Raw genomic sequence first — 21001 nt, 5'->3', positions numbered from 1 at the left:
AATGATATCAAGACTGGAAAAAGCCTGTGAGAAAGATTGCAGATTTCTCAAAATTACGTGAATCACTTCTACCTCTCATTAAACAAACAAAAAACATAACTGTATCTTTTGAAGATAATGAACTGTGACAGGTTTGGATACAGTTATTAAACCTTAGATTCGAATAAAGTGTAAGTACAGATAAGTCACAATAAAAAAAAGTTAACCGGCGTATATAGATGTTACATATTTTTTCTCATCTCGAGATGTTTCTATTGAAAAGCTGGGAACACCCACCTTGTTTTTTGTTTGATTCATACATTACCTACGCTAATTTGAATAATTTGTTTTGATGATATCAAAAATAATGATGACATCAATAGTGCAAATATTGTTATACACCAAGAGAGAAATATAATGCATGGATTTATTTGATATAGCAATTATTATCAGAAGCTGTTTTACTATTTTTGAATCACATTTGATGTTTTTCTCTAGACTAAAGAACGTTTGCAGACAGTTTGAACAGTTTACAGCAACTAATAAACAAAGTAAATGAAGTAAGTGAAAGATTTGGACTACAAGTAATAGTACGGGATCCGAATATAGATCGATCTGTACCAAGTGCTTGCCGGATGAGACATTTTTTTTTATTAAATTTCATACATAGACACATATTTGTAGCATGAGTTGCCTATTAAAATCGTGTCAAAGCTATCTGTAGGGGTTGAAATCAATATTTCAAGACATTTTTTTTAAAGTATGGTAGAATTATTTTATTTTTAAATTAAATAGGCATATTTAGTACAATTCATAGAATATTCACGCAAAAATTCAAAGAAAAATTTTGAAAAATAAACCAACGGTAAACAAAAAATTCAAAAATATTTTATTAGCTTATGAGTTTCTCGAGCTAACGCTGTCGAGGTTTTTAGTTTTATCGAATTTTGACTGTTTGCTATCACTCAGAAGTCAAAACAACGAATTTTTTGCAAAAACAAGTGAAAATCAACATATTTATTATTGTTAAACAAAAAATAATCATAAAACAAAAAATATCTCGACAGTGTTACCTCAAGGAATGTCTAAAGAAAATATATACAAAATTCCAGGTGAGTTGGTCAACTAGTTTTTGAGTTACAATGTCTACAGGCTTTGAAAAAAGCACAAAATACCTAATATGCTCAAGAAAAAATCCAGATAATGTGACATGTTTAAATATTGGTGAATATAAGTTTGAAAAAGTAGAACACTTTAAATATCTTGGAGTCTCAGTTAATGGAACTAACGATAGAAGCATCATAATCAGTGAAAGAATCCAGGCAGGAAACAGAGCCTACTGGAAATACAATAATTTCCTCAAAGATAAGAAGCTTACTCAGAATACTAAACTGAAGATTTACAAAGCAGCAATTAGACCAGTAATCACATATGGTGCTGAGGTAATGTGTCTGACCCAGAAAGAGGAAGAAAGATTGAGGATCCTAGAGCGGAAAATAATTCGGAGGATAGCAGGCCCACTACATTTAGGTAATAATGAATTTAGAAAACTCATGAACCACGAAGTAAGAGGACTTCTGAAAGGAGAAGACATCATCAGATTTATCAAGGGACAGAGACTCAGATACGTCAGATAGATGGGACATATAGAAAGGAGAAATCCAGAAGCCGTCATCAAGAAAATTTCCAAATGGAGACCTGTATCAAGCAGACCACGAGAAAGACCCAAAACTAGATGGGAGAACCAGATAGTCGAGGACCTTAAGAAGATGGGAGTCAGAGAATGGGCAACCATAAGCAAAAACAGGAATGAATGGAGAAAAATTGTAGAAGATGCCAAGTCACACAACCAATTAAAACCAAAATGTTAATGCGGATTGATTCACCGCGACAAACGAATCGGAAGAGCCCAAAGAGGGCGGCAATCACTCCGTTAGGAGTGTGGATGCCATGATGATGATGATGATTATTATACTACGGAGTTGAATCCTGGACACTCACTGAATCGATGGAGAAAAAACTTGAAGCCTTCGAGATGTGGCTATACAGGCGAATCCTAAGGATATCATGGACGGACAAGATAACCAACGAGACCGTATTACGAAGAGTGGAGAAAGAAAGAGAAGTGATGTACACCATTAAAAGGAGAAAGTTAGAATATCTCGGACACATATGTAATGAGAAACGGTACTAAATACAGATTACTGAAGTTAATCCTTCAAGGTAAATATTCGGAAAGCGAGGACATTCGATCAATACAACTTGTATGTACTCTGGGCTAATTAGCAAAATACAAGGAAAAGTTATTTACCAGCAATTTTAATGCTGGAATCGAATCTTATTATTGTATGTATTAATAATATAGATATGCAAAGTCCGCAGATAGTGTGCTACTTTTTTTATAAACAAAATGGCGCCCGAAAATCGTGTTTTTTTCAATTTTTGCTCTATAACTCCAAAGATTTTAACTTTACACCAAAAACACCCAAATAAAAATTAACCGCAATTAAATTCTGCACAGAGACGTGTTTTTCCCGATTCAGTTCTAAGAAAACTTTCCCCGGAAAAAGCGGGTTTTTCCAACAAAATCTTTAATTTTCAACTAAAATTTTAGATAAGTAATTGTTAATCAATATTTAAATAACTTGGTAATGTAAAAGCCCTTTTCGTATAGATTATAATTCCAGAAGCCCATGTAAATTGAATAAACAGTTTAGCAACAATTGAATTGTTAATTAAAAATTTACGGTCGCTATAATAACGACAATAATTATTATGCATAAGAATAACTATGATTTTTTCATAAAAAGATACTATACCTATCTAATGTACTTTACAGAATTGAAATTGGACTATTTAAGCGGCCTCGGGAATATTTTAAAATTATAAAGAATTTTTTGGCTTATAAACAAATAGAAGATCTCGGGAAATATTAAACTAAATTAAATTATAAAAACGGTATTCGAAAAACATCGGCAGGACGCTTCTTTTAAAAGAAAAAACGTTTAATTATGACGAGTGGTTCCTGAGATACAACCAGTCAAAGTTGACCGGAATTTACGGCAAAGATATAAACAATAGGATCATAATTTTCAAACCATCACCTTTTTATTTTTGTCCTCTTTCTAGACACCAATTTTCATATCTTTAAAATACTCATAACATATATTATTATAATAAAAACTATCGATAATACGTGTGAAAATTGCCAAAAACAGCAAAATTCCAATCAAAAATTAGGTTGGAGAAAATGTAACCCTCAAAGTTCAAAATCGGTATACGTTAAAAAAATGCATTTTCTCGGCTTCCCATGGAGCAATTTCCTTCATTCTTTTTTTGTTCCCTAATAGCTCGAGTAGAGCCATCGAACTAACGCATTATTAAATGTCAAACTTGCTTTTGTTTTGTTATAATAGATTAAATTATTTATAAGAACAGAAAACTACATATTTTTTCCAGTTGTAGGCTTTTTTTAGACAAACTTACTACAAGTGTACCTTTTGAAGTTAAAAACATAAATATTCTCATTTGAAAGCTGTACAATTATTTAAACAATTTTTATTTAGACAAATTAAAATTTTGTGTTATAATAAATAAATTAATTTATTATAACCAAACAAAAGCAAGTTTGACATTTAATAATGCGTTAGTTCGATGGCTCTACTCGAATTACTTGGGAACAAAAAAAGAATGAAGGAAATTGTTCCATGAGAAGCCGAGAAAATGCATTTTTTTAACGTATACCGATTTTGAACTTTGAGGGTTACATTTTCTCCAACCTATTTTTTTATTGGAATTTTGCTATTTTTGGCAATTTTCACATGTATTTCACACGTTAAAAAAATGCATTTTCTCGGCTTCCCATGGAGCAATTTCCTTCATTCTTTTTTTGTTCCCTAATAGCTCGAGTAGAGCCATCGAACTAACGCATTATTAAATGTCAAACTTGCTTTTGTTTTGTTATAATAGATTAAATTATTTATAAGAACAGAAAACTACATATTTTTTCCAGTTGTAGGCTTTTTTTAGACAAACTTACTACAAGTGTACCTTTTGAAGTTAAAAACATAAATATTCTCATTTGAAAGCTGTACAATTATTTAAACAATTTTTATTTAGACAAATTAAAATTTTGTGTTATAATAAATAAATTAATTTATTATAACCAAACAAAAGCAAGTTTGACATTTAATAATGCGTTAGTTCGATGGCTCTACTCGAATTACTTGGGAACAAAAAAAGAATGAAGGAAATTGTTCCATGAGAAGCCGAGAAAATGCATTTTTTTAACGTATACCGATTTTGAACTTTGAGGGTTACATTTTCTCCAACCTATTTTTTTATTGGAATTTTGCTATTTTTGGCAATTTTCACATGTATTATCGATAGTTTCTATTATAATAATATATGTTATGAGTATTTTAAGGATATGAAAATTGGTGTGGAGAAAGAGGACAAAAATAAAAAGGTGATGGTTTGAAAGTTATGATCCTGTTGTTTATATCTTTGCCGTAAATTCCGGTCAACTTTGACCGGTTGTATCTCAGGAACTACTCATCATAATTAAACGTTTTTTCTTTTAAAAGAAGCGTCCTGCCGCTGTTTTTCGAATACCGTTTTTATAATTTAACTTAGTTTAATATTTCCCGAGATATTCTATTTGTTTATAAGCCAAAAAATTCTTTATAATTTTAAAATATTCCCGAGGCCGCTTAAATAGTCCAATTTCAATTCTGTAAAGTACGTTAGATAGGTATAGTGTCTTTTTATGAAAAAATCATAGTTATTCTTATGCATCATAATTATTGTCGTTATTATAGCGACCGTAAATTTTTAATTAACAATTAAATTGTTGCTAAACTGTTCGTTCAATTTCCATCGGCTTCTGGAATTATAATCTATACGAAAAGGGCTTTTACATTACCAAGTTATTTAATTATTGATTAACAATTACTTATTTAAAAGTTTTGTTGAAAATTAAAGATTTTGTTGGAAAAACCCGCTTTTTCCGGGGAAAGTTTTCATCGAAGTAAATCGGGAAAAACACGTCTCTATGCAGAATTTAGTTGCGGTGAATTTTTATTTGAGTGTTTTTGGTGTAAAGTTAAAATCTTTGGAGTTATAGAGCAAAAATTGAAAAAAACACGATTTTCGGGCGCCATTTTGTTTATAAAAAAAGTAGCACACTATCTGCAGACTTTGCATACCTATATTATTAATATATACAATCATAAGATTTGATTCCAGCAATAAAATTGCTGGTAAATAACTTTTCCCAAAAATGGCCTATTCTCCGATAATCAGCCCAGACTAATGAGTTTGTCTACCGTTTTCTGAACTTTTACACGTTCAAAAACCCAATAGTAATCAATGAACTTCAAAATCTTCAATATTTACAATCTAAACGATAGCATGACACGATCTTTTGATATCCGCCAACTAAAAATGTAAATTTTCTTATCTTATTAAATATATTATGAATTTTTAATGATACTTAAGTAATGTTTTTACCGCTTAAATAGCCATATTTTGATTGAAAAGGTCGTGTGTAAGGTGCACACCGCGATAAAAACTTCTCGTTTATTAATAACATTATGAACAATAAAACGTGCATCAACGAACAATAAATAATTTTTTTACCTTGCGCTTGACAAAAGAAAAAATTACAAAACGTGTTTTACTAGCATTATCAATAATCTAAAGCGATAAAACTTATTATAAATTGGTGGTTTGATGAAAGTTTAGAAGGATGTATATTTCTACGTATACTCCTAGACGAAAATAATGCCCATGCTGCAGACTAAAAAACGAATAATAGCCTAATAAAATAAAAAAAAGTCAAAATGTAAATTCGTACAGGTTAAAACAAATTTTATATCAAAGTTTAGGTGGGTACAAAAGATATTTTCAAGAAAGTATCCAAATCATACAAGGGGATCATTGTTTAAATAATTAAAAAGGGGTCATTTTTGCAAAAAAAATACTTTTTTAACTGCTGAGGTAATTCACTTATCAATGAAGGTCTATGGGATTTTTTCTACAAATCTGAAGGGTAAATCTTTCACATACGACTTACTAAATTAAATTTGACCCTCTATTTATTTAAATAATTGTATATAAAACTTAAAAAACAAATTCGCAAATAATTATTTTTAGCGTTTTAAATAAGCACTATAAAATATCTTATTTTACAGACTGAGTTGCAATATGTTACCAGTATTAAGCAAAAAAAAATTGGTCAAAAAATATTTAATATTTTTTGAGATATTGAAGTTGTTTATTAAATGTTACTATATTTTCAATTGCAAAAACGCGGTTGTTGCCAAAGAAATATTCACCTGCTTAAGATCTCATTATTTTTATTTTTATGTATATTGTCGATAATTGTATGAATACATTCAAATTTCAATTAAACTCCCCCCTAAAATGACATTTGAAAATCATACAAATTTGTTTATAATTTGTTTTTTTAATAACGTCGCGGGGATTAAGTATTTTAAAATGCCGTTTCGATAATTGGGTTCCTGGGAATTTTTTACTAATTAACACAATTTTTTTGTCGTTTTTTCTTCTTCTTTTTTTCCTTGGAGTTATATTACTACGGGCCCTTTTAGGGTTAAATTTTATTAAGAATGTCGAGTCTATGAGATCTAGATTGTAGACCTAAAAATATTAAGATTTAACTAAAATCTCTTAAATAAAATGTGGCTACTTACTGAGTTACGGGGTGTTTTATTTAAAAATTTAAAAATTATTGTTACCAAGTACTTTAAAACTATTTAACGTATCCTTATCATACTTGGCAGAAAGTGTGGCTATTATACACCCTACTAAATTGTGATTAATAAACGTTTCTAGCTAGTGCCAGAGGCGTACGACAGGGGATAGTGAATGATTGACCCTTCCCAAATTCTACGCCACTGAGTGAATTACTATTTTAACGAAATTTTTCGATTCCCCAATACTTTGTATGTAAATAACTTTATTGGTATTGATAAAGTCATCAGTTTGAGAGATATTGGAAGTTTAAAATGAATGAATGAATGAATCAAAATAACTATGCCGTTTCATTTTTAACGTCCAATATCTCGAAAACTAATGACTTAATCGTTACCAGTAAAGAGTATATTATTTACATATAAAGTATTGGAGAATCGAAAAATTTCGCTAAAATAATAATTCCCTCAGTGGCGTAGAATTTGGAATGGGTCAACCATTAACTATCCCCTGTCGTACGCCTCTGGTAGTAGCTAGAAACTTTTATTTGTCACAATTTAGTAGTCTGTATAGTACCCACACTTTCTGACAAGTATGATAAGGATGCGTCAAATAGTTTGAAAGTACTTGGTAAAAATAATTTTTAATTTTTAAATTAAACACCCTGTAACTCAGTAACCAGCCACATTTTATTTAAGTGATTTTAGACCAATCTTAATATTTTTAGGTCTAGAATCTATAACTTAGGGATTCGACATTCTTAATGAAACTTAACCCTAAAAGGGCCCGTAGTAATACAATTCCAAGAAAAAAAAGAAGAGGAAAAAAAGATAAAAAAATTTGTTAATTAGTGAAAAATTCCCAGAAATCCAATTATCGAAACGGCATTTCAAAATATTTAATCCCCGCGACGTTATTAAAAAAACAAATTATAAACAAATTTGAATAATTTTCAAATGTCATTTTAGGGGGAAGTTTAATTGAAATTTGAATTTATCAATACATTTATCGAAAATATACATAAAAATAAAACTAATAAGATTTAATACAGGTGAATATTTCTTTGGCAACAACCGCGTTTTTGCAATTGAAAATAGAGTAACATTTAATAAACAAATTCAATATCTCAAAAAATATTAAATATTTTTGGACTAATTTTTTTTTGATTAATACTGATAACATAGTGCAATTTCTCCTGTAAAATAAGATATTTTTTAGTGCTTATTTAAAACGCTAAAAATAATTTTTTGCAAATTTGTTTTTAAAGTTTCATGTATAATTATTTAAATAAATAGGGGGTCAAATTTAATTTAGTAAGTTATATGTGAAAGATTAACCCTTCAACTTTGCAGAAAATAATCCTATAGACCTTCATTAGTAATTGAATGACCTCAGCAGTTAAAAAAGTAATTTTTTTGCAAAAATGACCCCTTTTTAATTATTTAAAGAATGATCCCCTTGTGTGATTTGGATACTTTCTTGAAAATATCTTTTGTACCCACCTAAACTTTGATATAAAATTTGCTTCAACCTGTACGAATTTACATTTTGTTTTACATGTAGTGAAATTTTATTTTACTAGACTATAAATGTAGTTTTTAGTCGAAACCGAAGTCAAAGACCAAACAAAAAAATATAGTAAATAGAAGAATTTTGGTCATTGTTTACGAGATATTCCTATGTTATAGAACACACACACCTGGTGACTAAAGCTCGGATAGAAATCGGTCCACTTCAAAATTTAATAATTTTTGATGTCTCAAATTTCCTAAACTTGTCCGATTTAAGTGATATTTTAATATGTTATAGCCTTATTCTTTAATACCATAAAACAGTTAGGTGCTTTAACAACGATCCATATTTTTCACCAATACAGGGTGTTTTTGAATAAATTAATACTAATATTGTTACAGATGCGCTCTGGTCTATCATGTTTTCTTAACATTCTGTTTTTTGAGTCATTCGCTTATGTTGGATAATAAAAAAGTAAAGTACTTTAACAACTAGCATTGTTTTTCGTTAATACAGGGTGTTTTTAAATAAGTATTGCAAACTTTAAGGGGTAATTATGCATGAAAAAATAATGACAGTTGGCTTTATAATCGTATGTCCGCAAATGCTTCGTTTCCGAGATAGGGGGTGTTAAAATTTTTCTTACAAACTGACGATTTATTTATTGCTCTAAAACCGGTTGAGTTATGCAAATGAAATTTGGTAGGTTTTAAGACGTAGTTATTGTACATTTTTTAACATACAATTAAGAATTCAATATTCACCATTACTCCAGGCTGTGGGTGAAAAAACGTGATATAATTCAGGAATTTTTGAAACCTATCAGGTGTTGTTAAGGACGATGCCAGGAATAACTTCTACTAAAATGTAACCAAAAATATTGTGCGCTTTTTTTTCTATTGCGATTTTCATTTGTTAAATTTGCAATTTTTAATGATTTTTAATTTTGCAGCTTAGGATATTGATTTTAGAGAAAAAATTTTTAATAGAAAGTTGTAGTAAATTAAAAAACCTACAATTTGAGATATGGTAAGTTTAATTTCGTTAATTGGTTACTGCAAAACAGCCTGCGAAAGGTCCAAAATGGCCGTTTTTTACAATTGCATTATTTATTGTACAAATAATTTTTTTATTTTTTAAAGCTTTTAAAATGAAGATCTTCCAATTCCAAACTTAAAAAAAAAATTGTAAAGCCAGATTAACGAATTTGTTGCTTAGATACTATAAATTGTTTATTCCAAGAGGTCAAATGTCGAAGGCTATAACTTTAAAAAAAAAATCGTATAGAATTGGTGAAACATCCAATTTCCTTCTAAAGAGTTATATTTTCATATTCTGATGTAAATAAATGCGTAAAACATTTTTAAACCTCTAATTTTTGGGTTTGAAAATAAGGGGGCAAATTTCGTTATAAACATTTAGAACTGAAGCGGCCCTGTACATCCTATGAGTTTTTTATTTACAAATTATTGTTCCTGAAGATGAAACGAAGATTTATAAAAAAATAAAAATTTTCTACAGCCAACCGAAGCCGAGATAATTGTTTTTTTTTCTTAAATCGTAGTGCCTTTATTTATAACAATTAAGATATTTTTTTACAGTCATTGACTAAAGAAAGACTTATATTATCTTAAAATAAAAATTACTATAAAATATAATTACATTTAATTATTAAAAATTATTTTTAAAATCGGTGCTTTTGCAAGCGGCCGAATTTTGCAAATCGCCTAGCTGGCTTCAAATCCGCGCGCTCGGAAAATTTTTTTACTTAACTTGTATTAAATTTTGACAGAAAACAATTTAATAATACTACCATTATAATATACAGTCTATTTACCACTGTATTTGTTTTTCTTGAAAACTTTTATATGTGAAATCCAAAACGAATAGTCACTACAAGAAAAAAAAGTTTTATATTGTATATTACAGTAAGAAGTAACATTATTATTATTATATTTATATAACAATGAAAAAATTAAAAATATAGTTATATATTTCATATATGTATCATTTTTGTAAAATTATTTCTTCATAAATTAAATTTCACATATAAAAGTTTATCAAGAAAAACAAATACAGTGGTAAATAGACTGTATATTATAATGGTAATATTATTAAATTGTTTTCTGACAAAATTTAATACAAGTTACGTAAAAATTTTCCGACCGCGCGGATTTGAAGCGAGCCGGGCGATTTGCAAAATTCGGCCGCTCGCAAAAGCACCGATTTTAAAAATAATTTTTAATAATTAAATGTAATTATATTTTATAATAATTTTTATTTTAAGATAACATAAGTCTTTCTTTAGTCAATGGCTGTAAAATAATTTCTTAATTGTTATAAATAAAGGCACTACGATTAAAAATATCTCGGCTTCAGTTGGTCGTAGAAAATTTTTAATTTATAAATCTTCTTTTTTTCTTCAGAAACAATAATCTGTAAGTTAGAAACTCATAGGATGTACAGGGCCGCTTCAGCTCTAAATGTTTATAACGAAATTTGCCCCCTTATTTTCAAACCAAAAATTATCTCGGCTTCAGTTGGTCGTAAATTTTTTTTATTTTTTTATCAATCTTCGTTTTATCTCAACAATAATCTGTAAGTTAAAACTCATATGATGTACAGGGCCGCTTCAGCTCTAAATGTTTATAACAAAATTTGCCCCCTTATTTTCAAACCCAAAAATTAGAGGTTTAAAAATATTTTACGCATTTGTTTACATTAGAATATGAAAATATAACTCTTTAGAAGGAGATTAGATGTTTAAACAACTCTCTACGATTTTTTTTCAAAAAGTTATAGCCTTCGACATTTGACCTCTTGGGATAAACAATTTATAATATCTAAGCAACAAATTTGTTAATATGGCTTTACAATTTTTTTTATTTTTGGAATTAAAAGATCTTCATTTTAAAGCTTTAAAAAATAAAAAAATTATTTGTACAATAAATATTGCAATTGTAAAAAACGGCCATTTTGGACCTTTCGCAGGCTGTTTTGCAATGACCAATTAACGAAATTAAACTTATCATACCCCAAATTGTAGGTTTTTTAATTTACTACAACTTTCTATTAAAAAGTTTTTCTCTAAAATCAATATCCTAAGCTGCAAAATTTAAAATCATTAAAAATTGCAAATTTAACAAATGAAAATCGCAATATAAAAAAAGCGCACAATATTTTTGGTTACATTTTAGTTGAAGTTATTCCTGGCATCGTCCTTTACAACACCTGATAGGTTTCAAAAATTCCTGAATTATATCCTGAAATCGACCTATTTTTCACCCACAGCCTGGGGTACATTGGCGCATACGGGTAATATGACCGATCATATTACCCGTATGCATGCCAATGGTGAACATAAAATTCTTAATTGTATGTCAAAAAATGTGCAATAACTACGTCTTACAACCCACCAAATTTATTTTGCATATCTCAACCGGTTTTAAAGCAATAAATAAATCGTCAATTTGTAAGAAAAAATTTAACATCCCGTATCTCGTAAACGAAGCATTTGCGGACATACGATGATAAAGTAAACTGTCATTATATTTTCATGCAGAATTACCCCTTAAAGTTTCTCGCACTTATTTAGAAACACGCTGTACTGATGAAGAACATGGCTAGTTGTTAAAGTACCTAACTTTTTTATTATCCAACATAAGCGAATGAGTCAAAAAACAGAATGTTAAGAAAGCTTGAGGCTATAGTTGGGTTTTAATTTATTGGGGTTTAAAGACTTTAAATCGGACGACAGGTTTATGAAATTCGAGATATCAAAAATGACCAAATTTTTAAGTGGGCCGATTTCTATGCATGCAAGTTTAGTATACAAGACACGATGTTTCAAAGTTCGCCACTCACACCATTTTTGGGTAAATTTTCCCTATTTTTTCGCAAACTTTGTTTTACTTATAATTTTTTGCTACGCAGTTTTAGGTATTATGCAATGTCACATTAATAGAAATCAAAATCAATTACCTTTAACATGGTCCATAGTAGTAGTTTCTAGGTCTAATTTTAAACAAGATATGGTTCTTCAAAGTTTTCTAGTTTTAACAATTTTTGCTAAATTTTACTGCTATTTTTTTAAATTCCTCGTTTTATCGACTTATATCAAACGTCATTTTAAAGAAAAATGTTATATATTTTTCTGTGAAGCAATTTCTATGCCTATACACCCGTGAAAAAAAGTTATGGGGCAAAAAGAAAATTCGCGTGTTTTCGTGTTTTTTTTTGCTTCGGTTTTTGAATATATTTTTGTAAAAAAAATATTTTTGATTTTAGAAGCGACATTTCGATAGGAAATTTAATTTAATAATAATTATCAACTTTTCTGTAGATATACAGTATGTCCCTGTAAGTTGTATCCATATGGAAAACTTTTTTATTATTAATTTTACGAAAAAAAGTTATTCTTTATAAAAAGCTCTGCATGGTCCAAAACCTAAGATTTAACCATCAAATATCAAATTTTTTGAATATTATACGAGGTATGTCAAAAAGTTTGAATTTCACTCAAGAGTAAAGTAGCTTTATTTTTCGTAATATTGGAAATTACTATTATGAAAAGTTGTTTGGAATTAAAAACTATATTCTAATATGCAATTACATCCTTCTAATTGAAAAAAAATTTTTTTTGAGAAATTATGGATCTCATTATTTTTTCAGTTATTTCAATTCTGATAACTCTTTTATTATTAATTTTACGAAAAAAAGTGATTCTTAATAAAAAGTTCTGCATGGTCTAAAACTTAAAATACAACCATCTTATATCAAATTTTATCAATTTTATACGAGGTATGTCAAAAAAATAAATTTAGATCAAAAGTAAAGTACCTTTATAGTTCAGAACATTTCAATTAGAAGGATGTAATTACATACTGAAACATAGTTTTTAATTCTAAATAACTTTTCATTATAACAATTTTCGATATTGTGAAAAATAAACGTATTTTACTCTTGAGCGAAATTCATATTTTTTGACATACCTCGTATAAAATTGATAAAATTTGACAAAAGATGGTTGTATTTTAGATTTTCGACCATGCAGAACTTTTTATTAAGAATCACTTTTTTTCGTAAAATTAATAATAAAAGAGGTATTTGAATTAAAATAACTGTTGTTGTTGTTTGTTTGGGTTTATATGACTGCGGACACTAAATCCATTCGCCAATTTTACTATTTTTTATTTTATTAGTCATTTTTTCGTATCTTATCCTAAAACTAATACTAATATAACAAACAATTCTACTAATAAATAATTATTTTTGTATTTTTTTTTAATAATTTTTTATATATATATATATATATATATATATATTTTTATTAATTTTTTTCCAAATGATGTTCTCAGAGTTCCACAGAAAAAACTGCAACATTCTTCTTTAGCCCTCTACTTCATTCGAAAGCTATTTTACTATGGACTGTCCAAGTTCGTCATTCATTTTTATCTACATATTTTTTTTTATATTTTTTTTAATTATTATATTTTTTTTTCTATTTTTTTTATATATCTTTTTTATATTTTTTCTTTCTTTTTTTTTTTTTTTTTATTATTTTTTTTTATTTTTTTATTTTTTTTTTATTTTTATTTTATTATTTTTTTTTATATTTCTTTTCTTTTTTTTTCTTTTCTTTTCTTTTCTTTTTCTTTTAACATATATTTAAATAACTGAAAATAATGTTAGTTATCCATAATTTTTCAAAAAAAAAATTTTCAATTAGAAGGATGTAATTACATACTAGAATACAGTTTTTAATTCCAAACAACTTTTCATAATAGCAATTTTCAATATTGTGAAAAATAAAGCTACTTTACTCTTGAGCGAAATTCAAAATTTTTTGACATACCTCGTATAATATTCAAAAAATTTGATATTTGATGGTTAAATCTCAGGTTTTGGATCATGCAGAGCTTTTTATAAAGAATAACTTTTTTTCGTAAAATTAATAATAAAAAAGTTTTCCATATGGATACAACTTACAGGGACATACTGTATATGTACGAAAAGTGCATAGAATTCACCCTAAAGCTCCCTAGTGCATTGATACTAATTCACCCTTTCTCAAAAACGTACCTAGTACTTTAAATGTTAGAACTCCGCGCGGGTTTTTTCATTTTTTGAGGTCCATTGACCATATGAAACTCTTAGAATCTCAACACCTTAAAAGGAAAAGAATGCTTTCTATTCATTTACTCATTATCGGCCATGTTTTCAACTTCATAGCTTCCGTGTCAATTCGCTCCAATATTTCTTGTTTGTTACTTAATTTGTCATTAATCAACTTTTTCACTCAAGTAGGCTTCAAAACCATTTAATTGCCATTACCACTATCTGATAGATACATTTAATTAACCAAATTCGACATTAATTCAAGAAAGACTGAGTGTTCACGTCCAATTATAGTAAAAGTGAGGAAAATTATAGTAAAAGCACGAAGAACGAATTTATAGACACCCACACACCTTTAGATTATTAATGGACTTAATTGAATTTTGTACTTATAGTGTCTTTCGTTAGTCACGATACATGCTTGATGAACTAGTCATTGACATATATATACAGGAAGTGTCCACTAAATTCATAACATTATTAGCTACACGGTGCGACAACCTGAAAACTTGCCAGATTCCTGTAAATAATATTATGAAAATTCGAAAAGACACATCAATTTTGTATTTAAAGAAAAACTTTCTGTAAATTTATTTAGTTGAGGCAAGTATTGCCCAAATGCAAGAACAAGACGAGAGTTACACAGTCTTGGTCTTGCGCCAATACACCTGGTCTTGGTCTTGGTATTTTTGCGCTCCTGCTTGGTCTTGGTCTTGGTGTTGCAGCAAGAGTCTTGCAAGTCTCGCAGTTACCCATTAGCCTAGTGCTATTTATTAAAAGTTACTTTAGATCTTAGAACAACCTAACAGAGTAGGTACATTTAAAGCTTGAATTAACATAGCCATAGTAAAGACCAACCTGTGAGGGATATGTATGAGGGAGTAACGACTAGTGTTAGGACAGGTGTGGGAGAGACTGATAAATTTCATGTGAAAGTAGGATTGCATCAAGGCTCTGTGCTTAGTTCGTATTTATTCTTATTAGTTTTGGACCAGATAACAGCGAAACTACAGGGTAACATTCCATGGTGCTTAATGTATGCTGATGATGTCATGTTAGTAGGGAATAGTTAAAGAGACTTAGAACTGGAACAGTGGAGGCAAGCTCTGGAGGAAAAAGGTTTACAAAAACAGAGTATTTGGAATGTTCATTTAAAGATGGAGTTACTACAAATAAAATGGTATCTTTGGATGGTGAACTGATTGTAAAAAGCAATAGTTTTAAGTACCTGGGATCGGTATTACAGAGTAATGGAGAAATAGATGGAGATGCATGCAGTATAATTAGGGCTGGATGGATGAAGTGGAAAGAAGCGAGTGGTGTGTTGTGTGACAGAAAAGTTCCAATGAAACTGAAGGGAAAATTCTATAAAACAGCCATAAGACCGGCTATGATGTACGGAACTGAATGTTGGGCATTGAATAAGAAAGAGGAACAACGAATGCATGTGGCGGACATGAGAATGCTTAGATGGATGAGTGGGGTGAAAAAGAAGGATAAAATTAGAAATGAGTATATTAGGGGAAGTCTAGGTGTGGCACCAATTGATGCCAAATTGAGAGAGCATAGGTTAAGATGGTTTGGTCATGTTCAACGTCGAGACGGTAATCACCCAATACGAAGAATAGCTGAAGTGCAGATTCCTGGAAGGAGTAGGAGAGGAAGACCAAAGACCTGGGGGGAGGCGATAAGGCAGGACATGTTGGTAAAGGGGATTGACATTGATATGACCCAAGATAGAATTGTGTGGAGAAATGCAATTAGGGAAGCCGACCCCGCATAGGGATAAGGCAAAGAGAATGATGAAAGTAAAGACCAACTTAATTATTAACTGTCGTAAATAACTGACACCTGAGAACAAAACAGATCAGATGAAAAACAATTATTACATTAGACTCGAAGGAAGGCTCAATTAGGCATGAAGCTTAGTGATGTCGAAAAAGTAACTACTCGTTATTTTATACTCGTTAATATCCAATATCCCAAGTACCGAATACCAAAACGAGAATTATATACATATATCGTTACTTCGTTACTTTAAGTATTTCGGTATTTTGTTTACACGGTAGCCGGCGCTATCTGATATTAATATTTCTCGTTACTTTTTAATATTAGCCGCGCTCTTTCAGCAAATTTTGTTTATCCGAATGATCTCATCGCACACTCAGCAGAAACGATGTTTATTTAGTCTTAAGCCGATAAGATTTGTGGTTTCCTACTAACTAATAACGAAAAAAAAAATTATTTATTGAGTGGGTGTCCTTAACAGTAGGTATGCTAATCTTATTATATTTTTTATCAGCTAATCAAAATCTGGATAATTAATTTCAGAGCGAAGAAGTCGTCTGCTGGGAAAGGATGTACAAAATATTTTATTTTTACATTGTAATAATGACCTCTGAGTACGTGTCAATTATGTAATGAGCATAATGAGCATATTGTGTTCGTAATAAGCATAAGTCCAATTTACTAAATTTTTGTTACATATTTTTTTGCGTGTCATAGAGTCACTAAGCATATACCCGAACTACTACACTCCCTAAAACGACACTTATTCCTAACCGCAAGACGCAAGAATCTCGCAGGCTTAGTCTTGTTTTTGCTCAAATCTTGCACGGTCTTGGTCTTGAGAAAACGCAAGAACAAGACCAAGACTGCAAGACCAAGACTGCAAGACCAAGACCGATTGTGGGCAACAATAGTTGTGTCAAGGTTCAACCCCCTAGCAAAAAGAGAAAAATGAGAATTGAGAAGAGGGTTGACTAGAGAAAGTGACATTTCCTTAAGAAACAATTCAACGAAATTTAACGAAAAGTGCATATAATTCACTCTAATGCCCTTGGTGCATAGGGACTAATTCACCGCTTTATTTAAAACGCACCCCTTTAAATGGTAACATTTCGCGGTTTTTTATATGGCCCTGGCCTCACCCCCCAGCACCCACCTCCAAATATATCTATCTCTGGCTACTCTCATGCAGTTATCCCCCTCAATATCTCTTTAGTATCGGTTTTCACTTCGTCTATCCACCTCTCTCCTGCTCTTCCTACTGGCAGGTCTAAACTATCTACATTTATTTTTAAAATATGTAATATACAGTAACGAAAGAGTTAATTTCCACCGACATCAAGTAACGGTTCCAACTTGGCATACTCTAGAGAGTTCCACCGACGAACGGCAGCGGTTAGGCCATGTGATGACTAGAGATTTGTGGAACATTTCCGGCGAACAATACTTTTCCAAATTCAAAAGTCTTTTCAAAAGTCTTTATTCTCAAATTAATAAATTACCCCACACATGACACCAACTGTAACATTATTTAAATAAAACCAGCGGTTCGAATTTATATAAAATTATTTATTTAGAATTTTGCAGTTCAAAATTATCTTATTAACTGCTCTAAATTAGCAATATCACTCCTTATATACACAAATGCATTATTTCTAGAAAAATTGGGAATGTTCCGCTCATCTCTAGAACTCGGCAGAACTTTCTAGTTGAAACGAAGATAGTCCTGTACAGCGGTCAGATAAATGACCTACAATTTCTGCGTGATTCATAAATTGTCGTGAATAAGTGTCAATAATTTGATTCCGTGATCATAATTCTCATTACAATACTAAATACAGGTAAATAGAAATGACTTACCAGCTCTAAAGATCTCGTGGCATCCGTCGCATCTGGAGGCGAACTGTTGGTCGTAGCAGTTGCCGCAGTAGATCCTATCACCTTTAGATCCGAACTGTTTGTCTACCAGGGACTCTCCGCAGGTAGTGCAGAGGAAGCAGGCTTCATGCCAATGCTTGTCTTTGTAGGACAAATCCTAGAACAAAAATAATATCACCATTTTATAAGCATATAAATGTCAATATGTATAAGTATAGCAATCGACACCAGAAAATGTATAAATTGAGTGTTTGGTGGTTGATCTTATGTTTTTTGGTCAGTCTATAGTTAAAATCCTTGAGATTTCAACCGACTTTGATACATTGAATATGCTTCAACATTATTTAAAGAAGCCTTACCTTAGAGTCGATACCGATGACTTTGCTACATTTTTCGCAAGCATTGGCGAAGACTGATTCGTAGCAGGAGACGCAGTATGGATGTTCGTCGCGGAGAACATAGCGTTGGCCAGTAAGGCTTTCGTCACATTGCCAGCAGCAGAAATGTTGGCCGTGCCAGTCCTTGTTCATAGCCTTGGTGTATTCTCCACTGAAAATTAACTAAAACAAAAAAAAAACAACATTAATTTTGGCTCTACAAGGCGTTAGTTTTATGAAAAATCATAAACGGTTATTTATTAAAATTCACACCAAAGTAGTAATCAATTGTATAAGATCATCTTCGACAGAACAAATACATACTTGGATTAGAAATAGCTCTGTTTTGTAGACGAGTCAATGAAGCAGTATAAAGTCCAAAAACTACCAATTTTTGCAGCTGGATGGATGAAAATTGTATTATCGAACAAGAAAAATGCATTGTCCAAAGTGCATTTCGAAGTGGTGAAACATAATAATAGTCCAAGTAATGAAGCTTAAAATAGGACGAAACCTCGCAATTTTTACAGAATGAATCGATTTGCTTGAAAATTTGAGAATAAGTAGTGGATAGTCCAAGGATCAAAATCTATATGATGCCGAAAGGCGCTTTTACCATGGGAGTGGTTGCCACCCCATTTCGGGTGTGGATTTTTTTTTATATTTTGACCGCAAAAATTGGTAAAAACATTCATTCTAATCAAAAAAAGTTCTATACATTTTTTTGATAAAATTAATAGTTTTTGATTTATTCGCTATCGAAAGTGTTAGATATCTAAAAAAAATCAATGTTTTTCGATGGTATACTCATTTACGATTCACTCAATTTTTACCGTAGAACAAATTTTATCAAACCAATTTCTTGAGAATTAAATTACCTACAATTTCATATTAAAACATTTTTTCGTATCTCTGACGCTAATCTTTCTATTCTAAAGAGAATTGCATTTTTTACCAAATTGCAAACCTTCGTTATTCGCTTTAAACTTCAGTTTTTTTAAAACTATTCATTCTAAGCCAGTCAAACTTCTAGAATCTATTAATAATACATAAATAAAGAAGAATAAATAAGGCCAATGACTTAAAACACCACTAACTTATATTCTTATGCTTCCAATTGGAATTCTCCTTTTTTTGTCAAAAAAATATATTGATTTTTAACCGTTACTTTTTTATTTTTTACCTTAGAAAGTTCGTTAAAAAAGAATTTTGTAGGTTTTTACAAGATCTAAAAGGCTATTAAGAGGAAACAGTAGCGATCAACAGGTAGCCAAAACGCGTTCCAAGATTGCGGCTGTAATTTTGAATATTTTTTCGAGATATTTGGCACACGTATTCGTAATATAACAAAGAATGGCGGTACAGAGCCCAATTTGAAAAATATATTAATATGTGGAAATTACTCTGCAATTAAATGCAATATTAAAAAAACGAGCCTGTACCGCCGTTAAGAAGAACAAAAAAATACACTTTCTTCAAATAAACTTTTTTATCCGATGCCTAGATTTTGTGTCATTTTGGAACTACTAAAATTTTTTACTTCATTAGTAGTTCCAAAATGACACAAAATTCGGATAAAAAAGTTTATTTGAAGAAAGTGTGTTTTTTTGTTCTTCTTAATGGCGGTACAGGCTCGTTTTTTTAATACTGTATTTAATTACAGAGTAATTTCCACATATTAATATATTTTTCAAATTGGGCTCTGTACCGCCATTCTTTATTATATTACGAATATGTGTGCCAAATATCTCGAAAAAATATTCAAAATTACAGCCGCAATCTTGGAACGCGTTTTGGCTACCTGTTGATCGCTACTGTATCACTTTAATATTAAATCCTTTTAAAATTCTCAGTCACAAAAAGAGGTGGCATTGAAAGGGTTGGTAAAGGTGATTTTTGCATGATATTACAAGTTTTAATTGTCAATAACTCACTCAATTTTTGCCGTAAAAAAATTTGTGCAAACCAATTTCTTGGGAATTAAATAAGCACAATTTCATATTTAAATATTTTTTCGTATCTCTGATGCTAATCTTTCTATTCTGAAGAAAAGGGCATTTTTACCAAACTAAAAAAACTCGTTATTTGCTTTTAACTCCATTTTTTTTTAAAATAATCATTCTAAGTCGATCAAACTTCTAGAACCTATACACAAATCAAGAAAACCAAATCAGGACAATGACAAATTTTAATTAGGGTGGTGATTAGAGGGTTGTTTACGATCACTTTTTTGCTGGAAAAAAATAGGGACTGACATTCTTTTCATTATAAGTCACTTAATTTTTTTAGCTAGAGATTTTTTTTTATTTCTGGAGATACATATTTTTAAATACTTTAAATTAGTTTCAACAAGTTATCTACGAAGAATGCATAGTTTTCCCGTCCTTTGACTTTGAAACTACGATATTTAGCATTTGACGAAGAAGCGTCAACGTATTTATAATAAAGTAGGTATAGCTCGATTACTATTGGTCTCAAAGAAAATAAAAAAAAACGGTTTTGTTTATTTTTTCAAAAGGTACATTTTTGTTAGGTAAAGTTGTTTTGATAAAACGAAAACTTTTTGAGTTATTAGCAGAAAACTGATTAAAAACATTGATTTTTTCGATATAAAATCAACACTTTCGATAGCG

At 30.1% G+C, this 21001-nt stretch overlaps 1 protein-coding gene across 5 annotated transcripts in view; it reads right to left on the bottom strand.

Annotated features, from left to right (window-relative positions):
* LOC114342178 (four and a half LIM domains protein 2) overlaps nucleotides 1-21001 on the bottom strand; it is a 485196-nt gene that overhangs the window by 74522 nt on the left and 389673 nt on the right. For 4 of the 5 annotated variants that reach the window (XM_050657502.1, XM_028292970.2, XM_050657504.1 and 1 more), the window contains 2 exons: nucleotides 18351-18551; nucleotides 17974-18148 (listed from right to left, as the gene is read on the bottom strand). In XM_050657502.1, the coding sequence (XP_050513459.1) occupies nucleotides 17974-18148; nucleotides 18351-18551 (376 nt within the window). The remainder of the gene's footprint in view (nucleotides 1-17973; nucleotides 18149-18350; nucleotides 18552-21001) is intronic. The other variant, XM_050657505.1, reaches the window with a different exon arrangement.

This window comes from Diabrotica virgifera, chromosome 8 (assembly GCF_917563875.1).
Source record: "Diabrotica virgifera virgifera chromosome 8, PGI_DIABVI_V3a".
Lineage (NCBI taxonomy): Eukaryota > Metazoa > Arthropoda > Insecta > Coleoptera > Chrysomelidae > Diabrotica > Diabrotica virgifera.
This window is presented reverse-complemented; position numbering and strand designations above follow the sequence as displayed.